General features: G+C 54.4%; 1 protein-coding gene and 1 pseudogene across 1 annotated transcript in view; both read left to right on the forward strand.

Annotated features, from left to right (window-relative positions):
• The window catches only part of LOC102461266 (integral membrane protein DGCR2/IDD-like), a 196408-nt gene that overhangs the window by 13136 nt on the left and 162181 nt on the right, over window positions 1-21091 (forward strand). The window contains exons 3-4 of the mRNA XM_075915986.1: window positions 1431-1641; window positions 2433-2555. Coding sequence (XP_075772101.1) covers window positions 1431-1641; window positions 2433-2555 — 334 coding nt within the window. The remainder of the gene's footprint in view (window positions 1-1430; window positions 1642-2432; window positions 2556-21091) is intronic.
• On the forward strand, window positions 15510-20806 carry LOC142824235 (E3 SUMO-protein ligase ZBED1-like; annotated as a pseudogene).

Below are 21091 nucleotides of genomic sequence, written 5' to 3' on the forward strand. Positions count from 1 at the left end.
TTTGGATGGTATCAACTTGATTTCATAAATTGATGTACAGGAAGTTAGGGAGTTGCTCTAATCGGTTTGCATGTTCTTCTTGGATTGAAGAAAAGCACTGATTTTTAGAATATGGAAATTTAAAAATATAGGGTCAGAATTTCAGTTGGTTTAAATTTAGGGAGCTTGGTTGCAGGGCTGGCTTTAGGAAGTGCAGGGCCCAATTCAAACAGTTTTGACGGGGCCCCGGCACCCAGGATTTTTTGTTGAGCACAAAAACCCAACCAAACACACACACACACACACCACACACAAAAGTTTTGGTACATTGCGTCATATATTATAAATATCAAGTTGGTTAAGAGGGACTTTATTGTACACCTCACCTATATGTTTTTAAAACTTTATCTTCCTTGCTTTTTGTTCAGCAAAATCTTTCAGTGAAACGAGGCTTACAGGATCTGCTGATGAAGGGTTCTAGGGTCGGCTGATCCCCATCTAGACTACTGCGCTGTGCCGACAATCAGCTGATCAGCACAGCGCGGCGGCCATTTTGATGTAAATGAAGCGGCGATTATTTAAATCGCCGCTTCATTTTGCTATGTCTAGTAAACTCATCTACATGGCTCCGTCGACGGAGCCATGTAGTTTAGACACACCCATTGATAGAAGTCACCACGTTCTAAAAGAATGTTAATTATAGATTTTCACTTTCATATTAGGAAAATAATTTGTTTTGATAGTTCTACAACTGATTTTCAAATGTAGGGTCTGGGGGAAGGGGGAGTGAAGGAGTGTTGTGATGCTGTGGCCAGGTGGGGACTTGTCCCCCATTGGGGGTTTGTTGGTCAGGCTTCATGTTTAAATAAAATACTGTGTCAAACACAAAAAGTTTCTGCATTGTCTTTATTTCTGAGAAGGGCGAGGAACCTGTTTTGAGTCAGGGGTCACTGACCCACAGAAAAGTCAGTTGGGGCCACACAAGTGAGATGCAAAAAAAACCCTTCTCCAACACGCCCCCCCCCCCAACAAGTTTCACTAGTGTGGCCCCAGCTGTGTTGCTGGGAGCAGGGGACATAGTACTGGGGACAGGTTTCTGTGGCTGGGGAGAGGGAACAGGGGAGAGGGGAGAGGGAACAGGGGTCAGTGGGGACAGGTTTCTGCAACTGGGGAGAGGGAACAGGAGGGGAGTGGGGAGAAGGAACAGGAGGGGAATGAGGGCAGAGTCCCCTGCACAGCCTCCTCCCAGGATTCTCCCCCCCCCAGAGGGAAGCTGGCCAACCCCCCCTCCCGTGGCGCTTCCAAACCCCCTCCCACGGCGGGGGTCAAAGCCCCACTTACGCCTCCCCCGGGGCCAAACCCCCCTCCCGCAACAGGGCCAAACTCCCATCCCGCGCCTACCCCGGGGTCAAACCCCCCTCCCGCAGCGCAGACAAAATCCCTGCGCTTGACTCACCCCTCCTGTGTCCTGCAGTCACGGTGCTGCAGGGAAGCCGCTGGCGCCGCGCTCCTCCTCCGGGGCGGACACCCCCTGCCACGTGCCTAGCACGCTACAGAGCTGTGGGAGGGGAGCAGCCAGCGCACTTCCGGACTCCCCGGAAGTGGCGCGAAGCTGCAGGAAGGACTTCCGTCCACCCCGGGGAAGCCGGCACTACGCTGGAGGTAGGTAGTGGGGCTTCTCAGGGGTGGGGGGAGAATTGGGGGTGGGGGGCCCCAAATGCCTCATGATCCACTGGTCGAGGCCTTGCAATTGACCAGTCGATCATGATCGACCAGTTGGGGACTGTGGCTTTAGGGCGTAGGGCCCTCTTAGGCGTGGGGCCCGATTCGGGGGAATAGGTTGAATCGGCCTAAGGCCGACCCTGCTTGGTTGACTTCATTGGGGCTATCTATGCTTGGGTGGGGTAGTGGAGGAACTGGCCTATCAATGGGTATGTCTACACTGCCACCCTAGTTCGAACTAGGGTGGATAATGTAGGCATTCGAACTTGCAAATGAAGCCCGGGATTTAAATATCCCGGGCTTCATCTGCATGTTCCTGGGCGGGCGCCATTTTTAAATACCCGTAGTTCGAACTACCTGCCCGCAGCTACACGCGGCACGGACTAGGTAGTTCGAATTAAAGCTCCTAATTCGAACTACCATTATTCCTCCTGCAAGGCTTTAAAATGGCCTTAAATGTGGCTTTAAAATGTTGACAATATAAGGCTCTTGCAGAAGCACTTTATCAGACAGCTTTATAGCAAGTGGTAGTGTGGGTAAAGAAAGTCCTGTTAATCTTCCCCTTTTTAAAATACGGAGTCAGTGTGAATCAGAGATCTTGTTGAAGGGTCAGGTTGATTAAAATATTATCTGTAGTGTGCCTACTGGTGGACAACTAGTTTTCCATGTAGCCTTATTCAGGATAGAATACATGTCTTTAGGGTGAAAAACATTTCTTTTTGTTTCCAAAGAGCTCCACTGTACCCCAGGGCAGTTTGCATGTCGCAGTGGTACCATCCAGTGCATCCCTTTGAACTGGCAGTGTGATGGATGGCCCACCTGTGAGGATGAGAGTGATGAAGTCGACTGTCCAAGTAAGTAGGACCAAAAAGAATGCCAGGGTTGGGAGCTAAGCCCACTGTGGCCCTCCGCTTATCGACTAGTTGATGGAACATCGGTCACCTAGTCGATTAGTTGATCTGTTACTTGTGTAGCAGTGTTATGCTTCAAGTTTTGTTTTTATAAAATGAACGCTGGCAAAGCTAGGTTCAAATAGATATCACTATGGGAGGACACATACTTTTGGTAGAAGATGTTTAATATAATAAATCTTGACTCAGCTTTGCTTTTCATACAGTAACACCATAAGCAATTTTTCCTTCATTAGATTGCAAGAATGGAGGTGTAACCTATGTGTAGGTATTCTAAATGTGAAGTGGGTTGCTAGACTGTTTTAATTCTTAATGGACAGGAGAAACCTACTCTTTACAATTGGATCAAACTAATACCCTTATCTGTGTTGAATTCTAAACTTGCCTCTTGCAACAGTGGTTCTCAAACTTTCTGGCCTGAGGCCCACCCTGCTCGGTGCAAATTTTTCCACGGACCACCAGCCAAACACCCATGATGACAAAATGGGTGCAGGAGGAGGTGGTGATGCAGGGTTTGGGTGGGAAGTAGTCTGCAGGCAGGCCTGCCAACAGGGGCAATTGCCCTGTGGCCTGGCCATTCAAATGGGCCTGGAGCGCCTTTGAACTGCCATGGGAAGGCCAGAGTGCTACTCTGTATGGCTTTGAGGGCTGGGGGGTTGCCCATGGGGAGTAGGGATGTTATATAGGACTCTCCCCGGCTAGGGATGTTTAGATAGCATGTACTTGAATAGTTGTGTAACTGCATCAAATTTTACAGGGGCAGCAGCCCCTGTCCACAGGGAGTCTGAGCTCACTGCAGACAGAGGCTGCTTTGCCTGATAGAGCAGTGTAGGTGGGAGGGCAGGCAGGTCCACGGAGTTGGCACACTTAGGGTATGTCTACACTAGCCCCCTAGTTCGAACTAGGGAGGCTAATGAGGGCGATCAAAACTGCAAATGAAGCGCGGGATTTAAATATCCCGCGCTTCATTAGCATGTTCCTGGGCGCCACCATTTTGGAAACTGACTAGCCCAGAATAACTGCCCGCGTCTACACGCAGCAGTCAAATGGGAGTTCGAAGTAAAGCCCTTAACTCGAATTAGCTGTTAAACCTCATTCCATGAGGAGTAACAGCTAATTCGAGTTAGGGCTTTACTTCGAACTCCCGTTTCACTGCCGTGTGTAGACACGGGCAGTTATTCTGGGCTACTCAGTTTTGAAAATGGCACCCGCCCAGGAACATGCTAATGAAGCGCGGGATATTTAAATCCCGTGTTTCATTTGCAATTTTGGTCGCCGTCATTAGCATCCCTAGTTCGAACTAAGGGGCTAGTGTAGACATACCCATGGAGAATCTGCTTTAAAAGCTGGGTCCCCACATGTATCTGCTCCTGCCTGTCCCCCTCACCCTCCATGCTGCTGCTGCCTCTTTTATCTTAAAGCCAGCTCCTCGTTAGGGATGTGAACGACTACTTCACAGGCTAGTTGACTAGTTGCTCCCCGCCCACCCCTTGCTGCCTTTATCAGAAAGAGGCAGCAAGGGGGGGGAAGAGGAAGGGGTACTTCAAAGCGGCAGCGCCCCGTGGAGCCTGGGGCTAGACCCCGGGCTCCACGCAGAGCTGCCGCTTTGAAATGCCTGCAGCGCTTTCGCCTTTGAAGTGTAGCAACAGTCCTAGGCCTGTTGCTACACTTCAAAGGCGGAGGCGCCCTATCAAACAATCGAATAGTTGATGCAAATTGCATCGAGTATTCAATTAGGGTATGTCTACACTACAAACACTACACCACTACATAACAGCCGTTATTTCGAATTAACTTTCATAGGCGCTACACAGGCAAACCGTTAGTTCGAACTTAATTCGAACTAGCGGAGCGCTTAATTCGAACTAGGTAAACCTCATTCTATGAGGACTAACGCCTAGTTCGAATTAACTAGTTCGAATTAAGGGCTGTGTAGCCCCTTAATTCGGACTAGTGGGAGGCTAGCCCTCCCCAGCTTGCCCTGGTGGCCACTCTGGGCACCACCAGGGAAACTCTTCTGCCCCCCTCCTGGCCCTGGAGTCCTTAAAGGGCCACGGTCTGGCTACGGTGCTTGTGCCAGTTGCAAGCCTGCCAGCACCCAGCCAGCAGACCCTGCACTTGGCACGGGATGAGCCAGCCACCCGCTGCCACCCAACCCTCCCCCTCTTCCCGGGACCAGGCTGGCGGCTCACAGGAAACTGCCCGGTGCCGCAAGAGGCGGGCACCCACCTGGTCTAGTGCAGAGATCGTGGACCTCATTGAGGTTTGGGGGGAGTCCTCCAACATCCACGATTGCCGCACTAGCCACAGGAACGCGGCCGTCTACAGCCGCATGGCTGACAGCCTGGCCACCAGAGGCCACATGCGGACTGGTGGGTGCCGTACCTGCATGAGCACTGCTCCGACGGTGGATCTCCCCACGCCGAACTGGTTCTCAATGGATCGGTAGCTGTCCGGCGTGGAGAGCTTCCATAGGGCGATGGCCACACGCTTCTGGAGCGGGATGGCGGGCCTCATGCGAGTGTCCCGTCGCCGCAGAGCAGGGGCGAGCCACTTGCAGAGCTCCAGGAAGGTGTCCTTCTTCATCCTGAAGTTCTGGGTCCACTGTCTGTCTCCCCAGCGCTCCAGGACAATGCGGTCCCACCAGTCGCTGCTGGTGTCCAGACGTCAGGGCTACGTCTACATTGGCCCCTATTCCGTAATAGGGATGCTAATGTAGCACTTTGGAATAGGCAAATCCGCGGGGGATTTAAATATCCCCCGCGGGATTTGCATTTTCATGGCTGCCGCTTTTTTCCGGCTTGTAGATAAGCCGGAGAAAAGCGCCAGTCTGGACGCGATCCTCCGGAAAATAAGCTCTTTTCCGGAGGATCTCTTATTCCTACTTGAAAGTAGGAATAAGAGATCCTCCGGAAAAGAGATTATTTTCTGGAGGATCGCATCCAGACTGGCGCTTTTCTCCGGCTTATCTACAAGCCAGAAAAAAGCGGCAGCCATGTTAATGCAAATGCCGCGGGGGATATTTAAATCCCCCGCGGATTTGCCTATTCCAAAGTGCTACATTAGCATCCCTATTACGGAATAGGGGCCAATGTAGACACAGCCCAGATGCGGCGGGGCACGTTGGCGTCCGGGCGGTGCTGTCTCTCCTCCACGACCCCCAGGGAGGCCAGGGGGAGAGGCAGGGGGCTGATGTGCATCAGATGGTGCAAGGCAGCCTCCAGCCATTCCTGGCAGGCTTGCAGCAGCAAGTCCAAAAACTGGAGCAGCATGCCCAGGGCGAGCTCTGGCTCCATGGTGCCAACTGTGGCGGCGTCCCCAATGGGAACCACCGACACAGGCAGGCAGAGAGGAAACCGCTTTGCTGTCCCTCGGCGAGGTAGGCAAGCAAGCGGAAAAGCTGAGAACCGGCTGTCCAGGGGGGTCCCTTTAAGCACGAGCCTCAGACAGCAGCCACACAAAGCAACTACTGACCTGATGCCCTGCCAGAACCGGTTTCAGCTGCCCTTAAATGCGACCCAGCGTCCAATCAGTGTGGACGCACTAGTTCGAATTAGCAAAACACTAATTCGAATTAGTTTTTAAGTCTAGATGCACTAATTCGAATTAGCTTAGTTCGAATTAACTAATTCGAATTAAGTTAGTTCGAATTAACTAATTCGAATTAAGTTAGTTCGAATTAGTGCTGTAGTGTAGACATACCCTTAGTCATTTACTCAAAATTTAACATTCCTACTCCCTGTGAGCACTGGCTCCCACCTCCCCCTCCCCCTTGCTGCTTCTGATACAGAGACAGCAAGGGTGGGGAGGGGGAATGCATGTAGTCAATAGGATTAACCAGTAAATCTAGTGTGACGGGGTGTGATAACAGATGACCCCTTGGGGTGCCTCCCAGGGTGCTGACACAGTGTAATGGGTCTAGGACAGCGACATGGCCTCCCTCTGACCCGGAAGAGGAAGGGCCCTCTAAGACCCCTTGGTGGGCGCGTCCAGCCTCTCCTAGCTCCACCCATGGGAAGCCGGAAGCCGGAAGCCGGAAGCAGGGGTATAGGAGCTCAGAGCTCATTTGGAGTCTGGTGGCCAAACAGGCCAGACGCCCAGCCTCAGCTCCTGCAGCGAAGGGCCCAGCTACACTGCGCCCGATAGGAGTACTGGGATGGGCCACCAGTACCCCTGCCGGCCCCTGACGACTTGCCCGGGCCACAGAGACTGCTGCCACGGCCCAAAGACTCGCCAAAAGGATCCCCACTGGGCCCCAATGACTGGACTGGTCCCCCTGGGCCCCTACATGAGCCAGAGCCAGAACCAATGGCCACACTGCCAGCACCTCCATCCCTGGCTGACTCCGAGATGCAGCACCTGAGCCAGGTAGGCCCCCCCAGGTCTAACTGGGAAGCAGCCCAGGAACCGCCGACCCTGGGGCGGTTGAGGAGATGGAAGTCCGCTGGGCAGCGCGTTGTGGCTTGGATCCCTGCTGACCCACAGACCTGGTCGGCGTGTTGCAGGCGGATCCCCACTGACCCTGTGGCCGCTGTGCAGCCACTGTCAGTTTCTCCCTGTGGAAGCAAAACCCCTGCGCTTGTCGGCTCTCCACCAGCTAGGAGACGTGACCCCTGCCCGGCTGAGACTCGGACGGACCCTTGAACGGTCGTCTAACCCCCTTGTCAACTGTTGGCTTTCTGCCCCACCCTGAGCCAGGGCTGGGCCTGATAAAGTGCTTAGTTATAGACTTGTGAGAGGGCAATTGCCGTTTAACAGACAATAGTGGGAGCTGATGTGGACCTTTACACGTGGTGGAGAACGTGGGCACCGCCCATCCCCCTGACATGAGGGGCTTGTTGGAAGTCAGGAACTTTTGGATTTAGGGAACTACGAACTCCAGGACCATGGAGCCACTTGTTAAGTTCCTGGTCGAAAAATCAGCAGCAGCAGCAAAAGCTGTTTCTGCAACGCCTCGCTACGCAATAGGAGCAGCTGCTCCAGCAATTCACAGCCCAGCATTGCAAGCAACAGCAGCGACTAGCCACTTTAGTTCCCCTACCTGTTGACAACTCAGTGGAGGATGCTAGAGAACACCCAGCTGCTTTACCGCCAATCCAGTTCTCGAAGATGGGGCCAGAAGATGACCCAGAACCTTTTCTGGAAACTTTTGAAAGGGTGGCCACGATGGTGGGGTGGCCCAAAGGGCAGTGGGCCACCGTAGTTGCCCCCTACCTGAGTGGCTTTGCCCAGACGGCCTATTGAGGCCTCTCCCTTGTGGCGGCCAGAGACTATGTGCAGGTAAAGGCAGCTATTTTGGATGCCCTAGACATAACCTCGGATACCTTCTGGCAGCGCCTTAGGCCCCCCTGGTTCCCCTCCCGGTGGTTGGCACACTCTTCGAGCGGGTGGCCATGGATTTAGTCGAGCCCCTCCCAAAGAATGTGGCCGGCTTCAAATATATCCTAGTTTTGTTGGATTATGTGACCCGATTTCTGGAAGCCGTGCCCCTTCGCAATACTCATGCTCGAACCATCACGGCAGAGATGGTGAAGATATTCGCCCGGGTAGGACTCCCATGAGAACTCCTGATGGACCAGGGAACAAACTTCATTTCAAGGTTCCTGCAGCAAGTCTGCGCCCTGCTAGGCCTAAAGAAAATACAAACGTCTGTGTATCATCCCCAAACGGATGAGCTCGTAGAGCGATTTAATCAAACGCTGAAGGACATGCTGTTTAGGTTTCCTCCAGAAGAATTGCGACAATGGGCTCAGATGCTTCCTCCCCCCCCGTTCCTACCCCAGTCCTCGACCCACTTTTCCCCTCTTGAATTATTGTATGGTTGGCAACCCCAGGGTGTTCTTCATTTACTAAGGGATGAGTGGGAGCAGAGACTACCCGCCGCACAAAATGTGCTGCAGTATGTTCTCCAGCTGTGGGACCGCCTGGCATTGGTGGGAGCCATCGCCCAAGAGAATCTTCAGGTAGCCCAAAGGACCCAGGAGAAACAATATAATAAGGGAGCTTGTGCACGCACTTTCCAACCAGGGGAGAAGGTGTTATTACTTCTACCCTCCGAGGAGTCCAAGCTCCTCGGCTGCTGGCGAGGGCCCTATGACATAATTTGTCAGGTGGGGCCAGTGACGTATGAAATCCTTCAGCCAGACCATCAACGGAAAAAGCAAATATACCACATCAACCTGCTAAAACCCTAGAAGGTTCAGGAATGACTACTGCTTGCCCCTCAACCCCCAGACCCTGCATTGGGACCCCAGGTTGTGGACATAGACACCCCAGACGAGCCAGTCCTAGGTAACACTCTCTCCCTTCAACAGCGGGAGGACGCTCGCCGCCTGCTACACTCCTTCCAGAAGGTGTTTATGGCCTGACCTCAACACGCTACTGTCATCTACCATAAAATTCAGATGAGTGCTGGGACCGTGGTTTGCGAAGTGGCTCGCCCTCTCCCCTGGCAGGGGCGGGAAGCCATCCAAAAAGAGGTCCGGAAAATGCTAGAATTGGGGGTGATAGAGCCTTCATGGAGTGAGTGGCGGAGCCCTATTGTATTGGTCCTGAAACCAGATGGGACCCTACGTTTTTGTATTGACTTTCGCAAAGTCAATGCTATCTCCAAATTTGATGCTTACCCAATGCCCCGAGTCAATGAACTGCTGGACCAGCTGGGGACGGCCCGATATATTACAACTCTTGACCTCACCAAGGGGTACTGGCAGATCCCCCTAGACGCATGGTCACAAGAGAAAATTGCCTTTGCCACCCCTACCAGGATATACCATTTCATCTGCATGCCTTTCAGCCTACATGGAGCACCCGTGATGTTTCAGCGCCTGATGGACCACCTTTTGAGCGCCCACACTGAGTACGCTGCTCCCTACCTAGATGATGTTGTAATCTACAGCAAGGACTGGGGCACACACCAGAGGCAGTTAGCCGCCGTCCTCTGGACTCTGCAGGGGGCTGGGCTCACGGCCAATCCTAAAAAAGGTTGTCTCTTGCCACCCGATCCTACACATCTGGGGTACACCCTCGGCCGAGGACAAGTCTGGCCCCTTAGCGGGAAGGTCCAGGAGTTACGGGACTGGCTGGCCCCAAAGACCAAGCGGCAGGTCTGACAATTCCTAGGCCTGGTGGGTTATCAGCAGTTTGTACTTCAGTTTGCAACCATCGCGCCCCCCCCCCCCCCCCCACCTCGCTTCTAAAGGAGGACAGCCCCCGACAAATCGGCTGGACTGCCGAGTGTGAGGAGGCCTTTCTCACGTTAAAAAGGATCCTGTCACAGGAACCGGTACTGTTTAGCCCTGATTTTAACCGAGAATTTTTGTTACAGACTGACACTTCAGAGGTGGGACTAGCGGCAGTCCTCTCAGAAAGTGGAAGGTGAGGAACACCCCATCCTCTACCTAAATAGGAAATTGTTTCCACAGGAGCGTAAGTACTCCACGACGGAAAAGGAGACCCTAGCAGTTAAGTGGGCTATTGATGCCCTCCGTTATTATTTGTTGGGCACCCCCTTTGTCCTTCTGATGGACCATGCCCCGTGCAGTGGCTACACAGAATGAAGGACACCAACCCCCGTCTTATGCAATGGTACCTGACGCTCCAGCAATATGCCTTCTTAGTGTGGCATCGAGCAGGTAAAGACCATCTGAATGCGGATTTTTTTCCCCTGCCTGGTGGAGGGTCCTAAACCCAGCACCAAAGATTGGGGACTGGACTTGGGGGGGGGGAGTGTAATGGGTCTGGGACAGCGACATGGCCTCTCTCTGGCCCAGAAGAGGAAGGTCCCTCTAAGACCCCTTGGTGGGTGGGTCCAGCCTCCCCTAACCCCACCCACAGGAAGCAGGAAGCCAGAAGCAGGGGTATAAGAGCTCAAAGCTCAGTTAGAGCCCGGTGGCCGAACAGACCAGACGCCCGGCCTCAGCTCCCACAGCGAAGGGCCCAGCTACGCTGAGCCTTACAGGACTGGGTTGGGCCGCTAGGACCCCTTGGGCCATGGAGACTGCTGCCATGGCTCGAAGACTCGCCGAAAGGACCTTGTGAGGGGGTCACTCACCACCGTAGCGGGGGTCCGTCATCTGTCTCCGGAATCAGTCCATTCCGCCCGCACAGGCCTCCGCTCACGTGGTGTTTCCCCTCTGGAATCTTCTGGTCGCGTTGCTCTCTTCGCCACACTGCCCTCCGGCAGTGCCCAAACCACTCGCTCTGAGCCCCCCCTTCCGGGGGATTGATGTCTCTCCAGCAGGCCTGTCCGCAGGCCTAGCAGGCTGGCCGGCTGGCGGTCCGAGCGCCCTGGCCCAGCCTAACTCTCTAGCCCTGCCCTAGCTCCAGAGAGCGTCCTGCTCCCTCGGCAGCCAGGCTCACAGCCTTGCCGCAGGCCTAGCAGGCTGGCCGATTGGCTGTCCAAGCGTCCTGGCCCAGCCTGTCTCCCTAGCCCTGCCCTAGCTCCAGAGAGCGTCCTGCTCCCTCGGCAGCCCGGCTCACACTGCCTGTGCTGAAGCAGCCCTTCCCCTTTATAGCTCCCAGCTGGGCCTTAATTGGCCAACGCCGCCCAGCTGGGCTGAATTCCCCGGGCCTGCTCCAGGCCAGGGTTTGGCTCTTAAAGGGGCCAGTACAGGGCAGCTGCCCTGTTACACACCCTCCCCCTTAAATATCTCCCGGGGGGGGGGGTTCCCCTGCTGCCTGCCCTGTTCCCCAAATCTCAGCCCCCCATTCCTGTTATGAGGCGGGCCACAGTTCCTGGCGTGTCCATATCCCGTCCTCGGCCCGGGGGGGGGGGGGGGGGGGGGGGAGGGGCGCAGGCCCGCCCGTCTCACTGCGCCCCGGCCCAGGGACCCTAAGTGCAGCCGCGTTGCTGCGATTGCCTCAGTCCGGATTTTGCTGGCCGTGAAGGCTCTCCGCCTGAGCGATCCCTGGGCCCCTTCTTCCCCCCTCCCTTTTCGGGTACCTGTAGCCTCTGAGGGCCCGTCGGGCTGTCGAGCTGTCTCAGTCATCCTAGTAGGGTCCAGGCGGCCCACTCAAGGGGTCCAGGGTTGGGTCCTGTGAGGTCCCGGCGGCGGTTCGGCCACAGCGTTCCAGCACCCATCGGGGATCGAGCTGGTCCAGCCCGTCGGGCTCGTCCTCGGGGTCCAGGGGGGCTCCTGCCGCTGGTCTGCGCCCCACCTCCATACCCCATTCTGGGGCATTTCGGTCGGCCCCCAGGAACTCAGCTGGGGGCAGCCCCGCCCGGGCCTTAGCCTCCCCAGGCAGGAGTTCGGGGTCTGCCTCCCGCTCCTCCCGTGGCTGGGCCCTGACTGCCCTCTCCCGCCGTCTTCTTAACCTCCCTGCCCCGCCCTCTGGGGTCCGGTCACGTGACGGAGTGGGATCCGCCTCCGCCCACCCGGGCGTCCTGAGGGGTTCCTCCTCCTCTGGTTCCGTGGGCGGCCAATCCGCCCGGCTACCTGCCCTCCCCCATAAGTCCCGGTCCCCCACCTCGGGGTTGGATTCTTGTTCCTCATCCAGGCGGGACAATGCGTCCGCATTGGCGTTGGCCTTGCCCGCCCTGTGGTGTATGGAAAACACATAGGGTTGAAGGGCTAAATACCACCTCATAAGGCGGCTATTGGTGTCCCGCATAGTTTGTAGCCACTTTAGCGGGGCATGGTCTGTCAACAGGGTAAACTCACCCCCTAGCAGGTAGTACCTTAGGGCTTCAACCGCCCATTTGATCGCCAGGGCCTCTCTTTCTATCACGGAGTATTGGCGTTCTCGGGGAAACAGCTTACGGCTGATAAAAACCACCGGATGCTCTTCTCCACCAACCTCCTGGGAGAGTACGGCGCCCAGCCCAGTGGCGGAGGCGTCTGTCTGTAGACAAAAAGGTTTATCGAAGTCTGGGCTAAGCAAAACGGGCTCGCTACACAGGGCTTCTTTAAGTTGTTGAAAGGCCGAGTCACACTCTGTGTCCCACCTCACTCTCTGAGGTTTGTCCTTCGTGAGCAGAGAGGTGAGCGGCGCCGCTATGCTAGCAAATTGGGGGACAAATCGGCGGTAGTACCCCGCCAGTCCCAGAAATTGTCTGACCTTCCTTTTCGTGGTCGGGGTGGGGTAATTTCGTATGGCCTCTACCTTCCCCACCAGGGGCCGGACTAGCCCGCGCCCCAAACGATACCCCAGATAGGTGGTCTCTTGCGCGCCGATTTTACACTTTTTGGGGTTGGCCGTGAGACCCGCGTCGCGGAGCGTTCGTAGTACTGCCGCCACTTGGTTTATGTGGTCCTCCCAGTCGCGCCCGTAGATGACCACGTCATCCAGGTAAGCTGCGGCATACGCCAGATGAGGGGCAAGCAGGCGATCCATCATCCGCTGGAAGGTGGCGGGTGCCCCGTGGAGGCCGAACGGCATGCGCACAAAGTGGAAAAGCCCGGACGGGGTGGTGAAAGCTGTCTTCTCCTGGGACTCCCGATCCAGCGGGATTTGCCAATAGCCCTTAGTCAGGTCGAGGGTTGTTATGAACTTGGCTTTTCCCAGGCGCTCCAGCAGCTCATCCGTCCGTGGCATCGGGTAGGCGTCAAATTTCGATATAGCGTTTACCTTTCGAAAGTCGATGCAAAACCGAAGGCTTCCGTCCGGTTTAGGGACCAACACGATCGGGCTCCTCCACTCACTCCTGGATCGCTCGATCACTCCCAGCTCCAACATGGTGTGGACCTCTCGTTCCACGACGTCACGCATCCGTCGGGGAAGAGGTCTGTTCCCCTCCCGCACGACCTGACCGGGCGGAGTCCGGATGGTGTGCGTTATTGCTGAGGTTCGGCCCGGCCGTGAGGTAAAGGTCCTGGCGAAGGTTTCAACAAGCAGCTGGGCTACGCGCCGTTGGTTCTGCGACAGGGTGTCCGCGAGCTGGGGTGTCTCTTCCCCCTCGGCGTCAGGGACCCTAGGACCTAACCCGGGTTCCGACGGGTAGGGCGCGACCAACATGCATTCTCGCTCTCGCCAAGGTTTGAGGAGGTTCACATGATATATTTGTTTTTTTCTTCGCCGGTCCGGCTGATGAACCTCATAGGTGACTGGGCCCACTCGTCGGGATACCTCATACGGCCCCTGCCAGCGGGCCAGCAGTTTTGACTCCTCTGAGGGGAGTAACAGCAGCACCCGATCCCCGGGTTCGAACACTCTTTCCTGGGCTCCCCGGTTATACCCTCGCTCCTGCTCTCGCTGGGCTGCCTGTATGTTTTCTTGAGCCAAGGCCCCCACCTGCGTGAGTCTCTCCTGTAGTCGAAGTACGTACTGCAGAAGCCCGACCGAAGAGGAGGGGGTCCGTTCCCAGGTCTCCCTAACCAGATCGAGGACGCCCCGAGGTCGTCTGCCATACAGGAGCTCGAAGGGGGAAAAATCGAGTGGAGGCCTGTGGCACCTCCCGCACTGCCATCAAGAGCAAGGGGATAAGCTGGTCCCAGTGCTTCATGTCCGCCGGAGGGAACCTTCTCAGCATCCCCTTCAGGGTGCGGTTGAACCGCTCTACCAGCCCGTCGGTTTGGGGGTGGTAGACGGAGGTCTGTAGCTTGTGAATATCCAGGAGGTCGCAGACCTGGCGCAGCAACCGGGATGTAAAGTTCGTTCCTTGGTCTGTCAGTAGTTCTCGAGGTAGCCCCACCCAGGCAAAAATCCTCACCAACTCGTTCGCGATCGTGCGGGCACGGGTGTTTCGGAGGGGGACGGCCTCAGGGAACCGGGTTGCATAGTCCATGATTGTTAAAATATACCGAAATCCAGCCGCGCTCCGCGGGAAGGGCCCCACTATGTCCAAGGCGATCCTTTCAAAGGGGGTCCCCACCACGGGCAAAGGGACGAGGGGAGCTTTCGGCACGCCGGGAGCTGCGGCGAGCTGGCAGGATGGACACGACTGGCAATAGTCTTTGACCTCTTTGTACACCCCGGGCCAGAAGAAGCGGGCCAAAACTCGGGCCAGGGTCTTCTCATGCCCGAGGTGCCCGGCGGCGGGAAGGTCGTGCGCCAACCTCAGCACGGCTCGTCGATGGGTCCGGGGTACCAACAACTGGGCCTCTTCTTCCTGCGTCTGCGGGTTCCGCCCGACCCGGTAGAGCCGGTCGGCTCGTAGCTCAAACCGAGGCCAGTGCGCCGCCCTCTGTGGATCCACCACCGTCCCATCAACACAAGCGAGCTGGATGTAGGCCTCCCGCAGGGTGGGATCCTCCCGCTGGTCGCGGGGAAAGTCGGTCGAGTCCAGCGCGACCGGCATGTCCTCCGGGTCCGAGCGCCCTGGGTTGGCCGGTTCAGATGCGTCGCGCCCGGCGGGGCCCTCCCTGTCGAGCGACCCCTGCGGTCGGACTGCTTGGAGTTCCTCCCCCAGGAGTTCCACGCGGGGCTCGGTCGGTGCCGGTACGTCTGTAATGAGAGCTGTAAGACCTGGCCAATCACGACCCAGCACCATAGGGTATGGCAGGTGCGGCACCACGCCCACTCGCATCATTCGGGTGACTCCCCGTACCGTCAAGGGAAGCCGGACCTGAGGATAGGTCTTCACATCCCCATGGACGCACCGCAGCTGCAGCTCCCCCTCGGCCAACGCCGTGTTAGGCAGTACCTCGGGGCGAATAAGCGTCTGGCTGCATCCCGAGTCGAGGAGGGCGAACACCGCGGGATCCCCCGCGGGTCCCCGCGTGGTCAGGGAGGGGGAGCTAGCCGGGGGAGTCGGGGCGGCCCCCATACCGGCCTGGTCCTGCTCCGCCACCTCCTGAAGAGCCTGGCAGTACTGGGCTCGAAGCTTCACTGACGGCTGTCGCCCCTTAGTCAGTCCTTCGGGCATTGCCTCTCCCTCCATGGCCCTCCCGTCCGAGCTCGCCGAGAGGGGAGGAGGGAACCCCGCAACTTCTCTCTCTTTACGGGGGGGGGGGGTTTTTTTTTTTCTCTCTCTCTTTTTTTTTTTTTTTTTTTTGTATTAGGGTCCACTGAGGCACACGCAGGGCCCTTACCTCAGGGCCGGGATCGCGTATATACCCACATTCTCCACCATCTGTGAGGGGGTCACTCACCACCGTAGCGGGGGTCCGTCATCTGTCTCCGGAATCAGTCCATTCCGCCCGCACAGGCCTCCGCTCACGTGGTGTTTCCCCTCTGGAATCTTCTGGTCGCGTTGCTCTCTTCGCCACACTGCCCTCCGGCAGTGCCCAAACCACTCGCTCTGAGCCCCCCCTTCCGGGGGATTGATGTCTCTCCAGCAGGCCTGTCCGCAGGCCTAGCAGGCTGGCCGGCTGGCGGTCCGAGCGCCCTGGCCCAGCCTAACTCTCTAGCCCTGCCCTAGCTCCAGAGAGCGTCCTGCTCCCTCGGCAGCCAGGCTCACAGCCTTGCCGCAGGCCTAGCAGGCTGGCCGATTGGCTGTCCAAGCGTCCTGGCCCAGCCTGTCTCCCTAGCCCTGCCCTAGCTCCAGAGAGCGTCCTGCTCCCTCGGCAGCCCGGCTCACACTGCCTGTGCTGAAGCAGCCCTTCCCCTTTATAGCTCCCAGCTGGGCCTTAATTGGCCAACGCCGCCCAGCTGGGCTGAATTCCCCGGGCCTGCTCCAGGCCAGGGTTTGGCTCTTAAAGGGGCCAGTACAGGGCAGCTGCCCTGTTACACACCTCCACTGGGCCCCAATGACTGGACTGGTCCCCCTGGGCCCCTACCTGAGCCAGAGCCGGAACCAATGGACACACTGCCAGCACCTCCATCCCTGGCTGACTCCGAGATGCAGCACCTGAGCCAGGTAGACCCCCCAAGTCAAACTGAGAAGCAGCCCAGGAACCGCCGACCCTGGGGCGGTTGAGGAGATGGAAGTCAGGTGGGCAGCGCATCGTGGCTTGGATCCCTGCTGACCCACAGACCTGGTCGGCGTGTTGCGGGCTGGATCCCCACTGACCCTGTGGCTGCCACGCTGCCATTGTCAGTTCCCCTGGTGGAGGCAAAACCCCTGCGCTTGTTGGCTCTCCGCTAGCTAGGAGACCTGACCCCTGCCTGGCTGGGACTCGGCCAGACCCTTGAACGGTCGTCTAACCCCCTTGTCAACTGTTGGCTTTCTGCCCTGCCCTGAGCCAGGGCTGGGCCTGATAAACTGCTTAATTATAGACTTGTGACAGGGCAATTGCCTTTTAATAGACAATAGTGGGAGTCGGCGCTGCCTCCTGCTGACGTGGACCTTTACACACAGGCACTGCCACTCACCTTCCCGCTCTCTGAGGCGTCTCACCACCCGGGCCTGCTGTGCCAGCTCTGCTGGTCTCCCGCAGCCAAGGCCCTGAGCTGAGATCCCTCCCCTCGCAAGAAGCAGCACAGACACTGATACTCTTCAGGTCCTAGGAGAGTGCAGTTTAGGGCCCAGCTTCCTGGGATACCACTCCCCAGATGGGATCAAACCCCAAGGAATTAGATAGGCCACCTTTAACAATGAAAGGGGGAATGTGCACGCTGGTTGCTCCCCCAAGTAACAATTACTTACACTGGATTTGATAGAAAATAAAAGTGATTTTATTAAGTACAAGCAGTAGGATTTAAGTGATAATAAGTGAGACCAGGCAGAGCAAAGTAAGTTACAAATCAAAAGAAACAAAAACACTTAGCTAATTCTAACACGGCAACCTCAGTGCAAACAATCAAACTCACCCGAAAACCTCTTTTCCAGCTGCCCCTCCAAACCAGGCTGTCTCCCCACCCTGGGGCCTCAGGCTCCTTCCTTCAGCTGCAGCCCCGCCAAAAGACCCAAATTCCTACTTTCCTCTCCTTTTTAAAGAATCCCCTTATTGTCTGGGGAGTCACCTGGCCACTCACTCCCTACCAACCACTGCTAAGCCTTAAGGACAGAAGGCTATTTGCATATGACTGCCCAGACACTGAGGCCTCCCTTGATGGCTTTCCATTCACACATTTAACAATCAAAGTATTCCCTACTCCATATGTCTAATTTTCCACACACAAGAATGATACACACATCAAAGTAAGTAGGGCTGTCAATTAATGTTATTAATCATTAAATTAATTCGTTAAAAAAATTAAGGCGAGTTAAACGCAGATTCACAGAGGGCGGGAAACCAGCACGAGCTGTTCTGGAGACCATCTCTGGTAAGGCGCAGTAATGCAAACCGCCACCAGAGGGCGCATGGAAAAATGAAGCTGGGAGAAAGGAAAAAAAAAAACCCTGAAGACATGGTCCCAGCTCCAGCGGAGAAGTGAACAAGAAGTAAAGACCCTGACATCCGTCCCTCTCCCCTCCCAGGCGACCATAAAATAAAACTGCCTGGGGGGCTTGCCCAAGCTGTCCCCTGCCCCCATGCAGAGGCTCACCCAAGCCACCCTCTCTCTGCCTCCTGGGGCTGGGACTGACCCTCTCCCCACATCTGATTCTGGGGCTGAGCCCCCCTCCCGAACTCTGCCCATGGTGGGGTCTACTCCCCCCCCCCCCCCAGCCCAGGGACTGACCCCTCCCCTGAGCCCGGTGCCACCTGCAGTTGGGGGCTGAGCCCCCCGAACTCTGCACTGCCCGTGGCAGAGTCTACCCCCCTCCGGCCCTGTGCCACCCGCAACTAGGGCTGAGATGGAAAAAAGGGTTCTTTTGAATAGGACACAAATATATTGATTATATAGAAAAATTTATTGAATTATTCCAGACATTGACACAGTTCTGCTGTTTTCATGATCTATAGTGATAATATATCAGACAAAGTTAATGGAGCAAAGCAGCAACAGTTCAGGTCTTTTGAATGGGAAGTTTGTTTAAAATACTTCCAGATGGTTCTTTGTCTAAAAGGACTGTTATCTGTAGCTATTGCAAGGCAGAATTCCAATACCATAGAAGCACTGCAAGTCTACAGTACCACCTACGTGCTAAGCATGCTTTTGCCTCCGGATCTTGTGCTACAGATAATCCACCACCAGCAAACGAGTCCAGCCAGCCACGACAGAGTACAATTAGAGTTTCAGGATCGCTACAAGCTCATGGATCAAACCAAATACAACACCTTAACCAATGCTATTGCAAAGTGGATAGCTATGGACTGTAGACCACTCAACATTGTAAATGACAGAGGGCTAAGAGATATTATTAAAATAGCATCTTCCAATCAGTCATACCCCTTGCCCTCCCGAGGAACCATTGCATCACGAATAAATGACCTATATGACAATGAGAAGACTACAAAGTTGGAGCTTCTGAGAAATGCATTGGCTGTTGCTTTGACTGGTGATCACTGGTCATCCTTGAGCAATCCTAGCTATCTTGGGGTACATCTAGACTACAGGCTTTTGTTGACAGATACTGTCGACAAAGCTTCTGTCGACAAAGAGTGTCTAGACTACAGCCAGTTCTGTCGACAAAGCAAGCCGCTCTGTCAACATGACAGTGTGGATGCAAAGGACAGTGTAGATGCAATAATGCCTTCTGTTGACAGAACTCTGTTGACAAAAGGCGTTATTCCTCGTAGAATGAGGTTTACCGCCGTCGACAAAACTGCCAAGTTCTGTCCACGTTATGTCGACAGAACTCAGAGGCAGTGTAGACGCAGGTATAGTTTTGTCAACAAAAGTCCACTTTCGTCGACAAAACCCTGTAGTCTAGACACACCCTTGGTGTCACGGCACACCTGATTGATGCTGTATGGACACTACAGTCATTTGCTGTAACAGTAACTCATACTGAAGAAAGACATTATGCTGAAGCATGTGCAGGGCGTTTCATGGATGTTGCAAAAGAATGGAATATTCAAGAAAAGGTAACAATTAGTACTGACAGTGCACATAATATGGTAGCAGCGGCCAGTTGCTTGCCTTTTGAACACATGGCATGCGTTGCTCACAGTCTGCAGCGATCCATTACTGTAGCACTCAGTGATGGTGGTTTTGAAAACGTGCTGGCAAAATGTAGAAAACTTGTGGGCCATTTCAAACACAGTCCAGCTAACAGTACAGAGCTAGGAATACTGCAAGCTGCAAATGGACAGAAACAAGAACCTCTGGTACAAGATATTTCAACCAGATGGAATTCCACATTGGCTATGATTCAGTGCCTGTTTCGCAATAAATATCACATCCACATTAGCTCTTCAGAAGCACCAGATATCAGTGCCAACAGATAAGGAGTTTGAAAAACTGCAAAAGCTAGAAACATTACTTGAGCCCTGCAGGTTTGAGACTGAACTCCTGGGGGGTGGGGGCGCTGTATGTTTCCTGCGCCATGGTTTTACCCCCATTCTGCCATATGTTCCAAGTCTCTAATGAGGACCCAGCATATGCTGTTAGATTTAAGAACACTTTCACAACAGATTTTACAAAATGCAAAAAAGGTACCAATCTGAGGTTTCTAAAAATAGCTACAGCACTAGACCCCAGGTTTCAGACTCTGATGTGCCTTCCAAAATCTGAGAGGGACGAGGTGTGGAACATTGTCAGAAGTCTTAAAAGAGCAATCCTTTGATGCAGAAACTGGAGAAACTGAGCAACCAGAAAAAAAAATCAACCTTCTGCTGGTGGGCATCTGATTCAGATGACGAAAATGAACATGCTTCGATCCGCACTGTTTTTGATTATTGAGCAGAACCCATCAGCAGCATGGACCTACATCCTCTGGAATGGTGGTCAAAGCATGAAGGGGCATACGAATCTTTAGCGCATCTGGAACGTAAATATCTTGCTACGCCGGCTACACCAGTGCCATGCAAACACCTGTTTTCACTATCAGGTGACATTGTAAACAAGAAGCACACAGTATTATCTCCCAGAAATGTAAACAAGCTTGTTTGTCTTAGTGATTGGCTGAAAAATAAGTAGGACTGAGTGGACTTCTGGGGTCTAAAGTTTTACATTGTTTTATTGTTAAGTGAAGTTATTCTTGTTTACATAATTCTACATTTGTAAGTTCAGCTTTCATGATAGAATTTGCACTGCAATACTTCAGTGAGGTGAACTGAAGTTTTTTTTTACAGTGTAAATGTTTTGTAATAAAAAATATAAAGTGAGCACTATACACTTTGTATTGTGTTGTAATTGAAATCAATATATTTGAAGATGTAGAAAACATCAAAAAATATTTAAATAGATAATATTCTTATTATTGCTTAACAGTGTGATTAATCGTGTGATTAATTTTTTTAATCGCTTGACAGCCCTAAAAATAAGATAAACAGAACCAGCATATCACATCATGAAGATTGATAGGTTACACAAAATAATTTGCTCAAAGCACCTTGGGTATGTCTACACTACCCTCCTAATTCGAACTAGGAGGGTAATGTAGGCATACCGCACTTGCAAATGAAGCCCGGGATTTGAATTTCCCGGGCTTCATTTGCATAAGCCGGGCGCCGTCATTTTTAAATCCCGGCTGGTTCGAACCCCGTACCGCGCGGCTACACGCGGCACGAACTAGGTAGTTCGGACTAGGATTCCTAGTTTGAACTACCGTTACTCCTCATTCCACGAGGAGTAACGGTAGTTCGAACTAGGAAGCCTAGTTCGAACTA

Source organism: Pelodiscus sinensis, unplaced genomic scaffold (genome assembly GCF_049634645.1).
Source record: "Pelodiscus sinensis isolate JC-2024 unplaced genomic scaffold, ASM4963464v1 ctg57, whole genome shotgun sequence".
Taxonomy (NCBI): Eukaryota; Metazoa; Chordata; order Testudines; family Trionychidae; genus Pelodiscus; species Pelodiscus sinensis.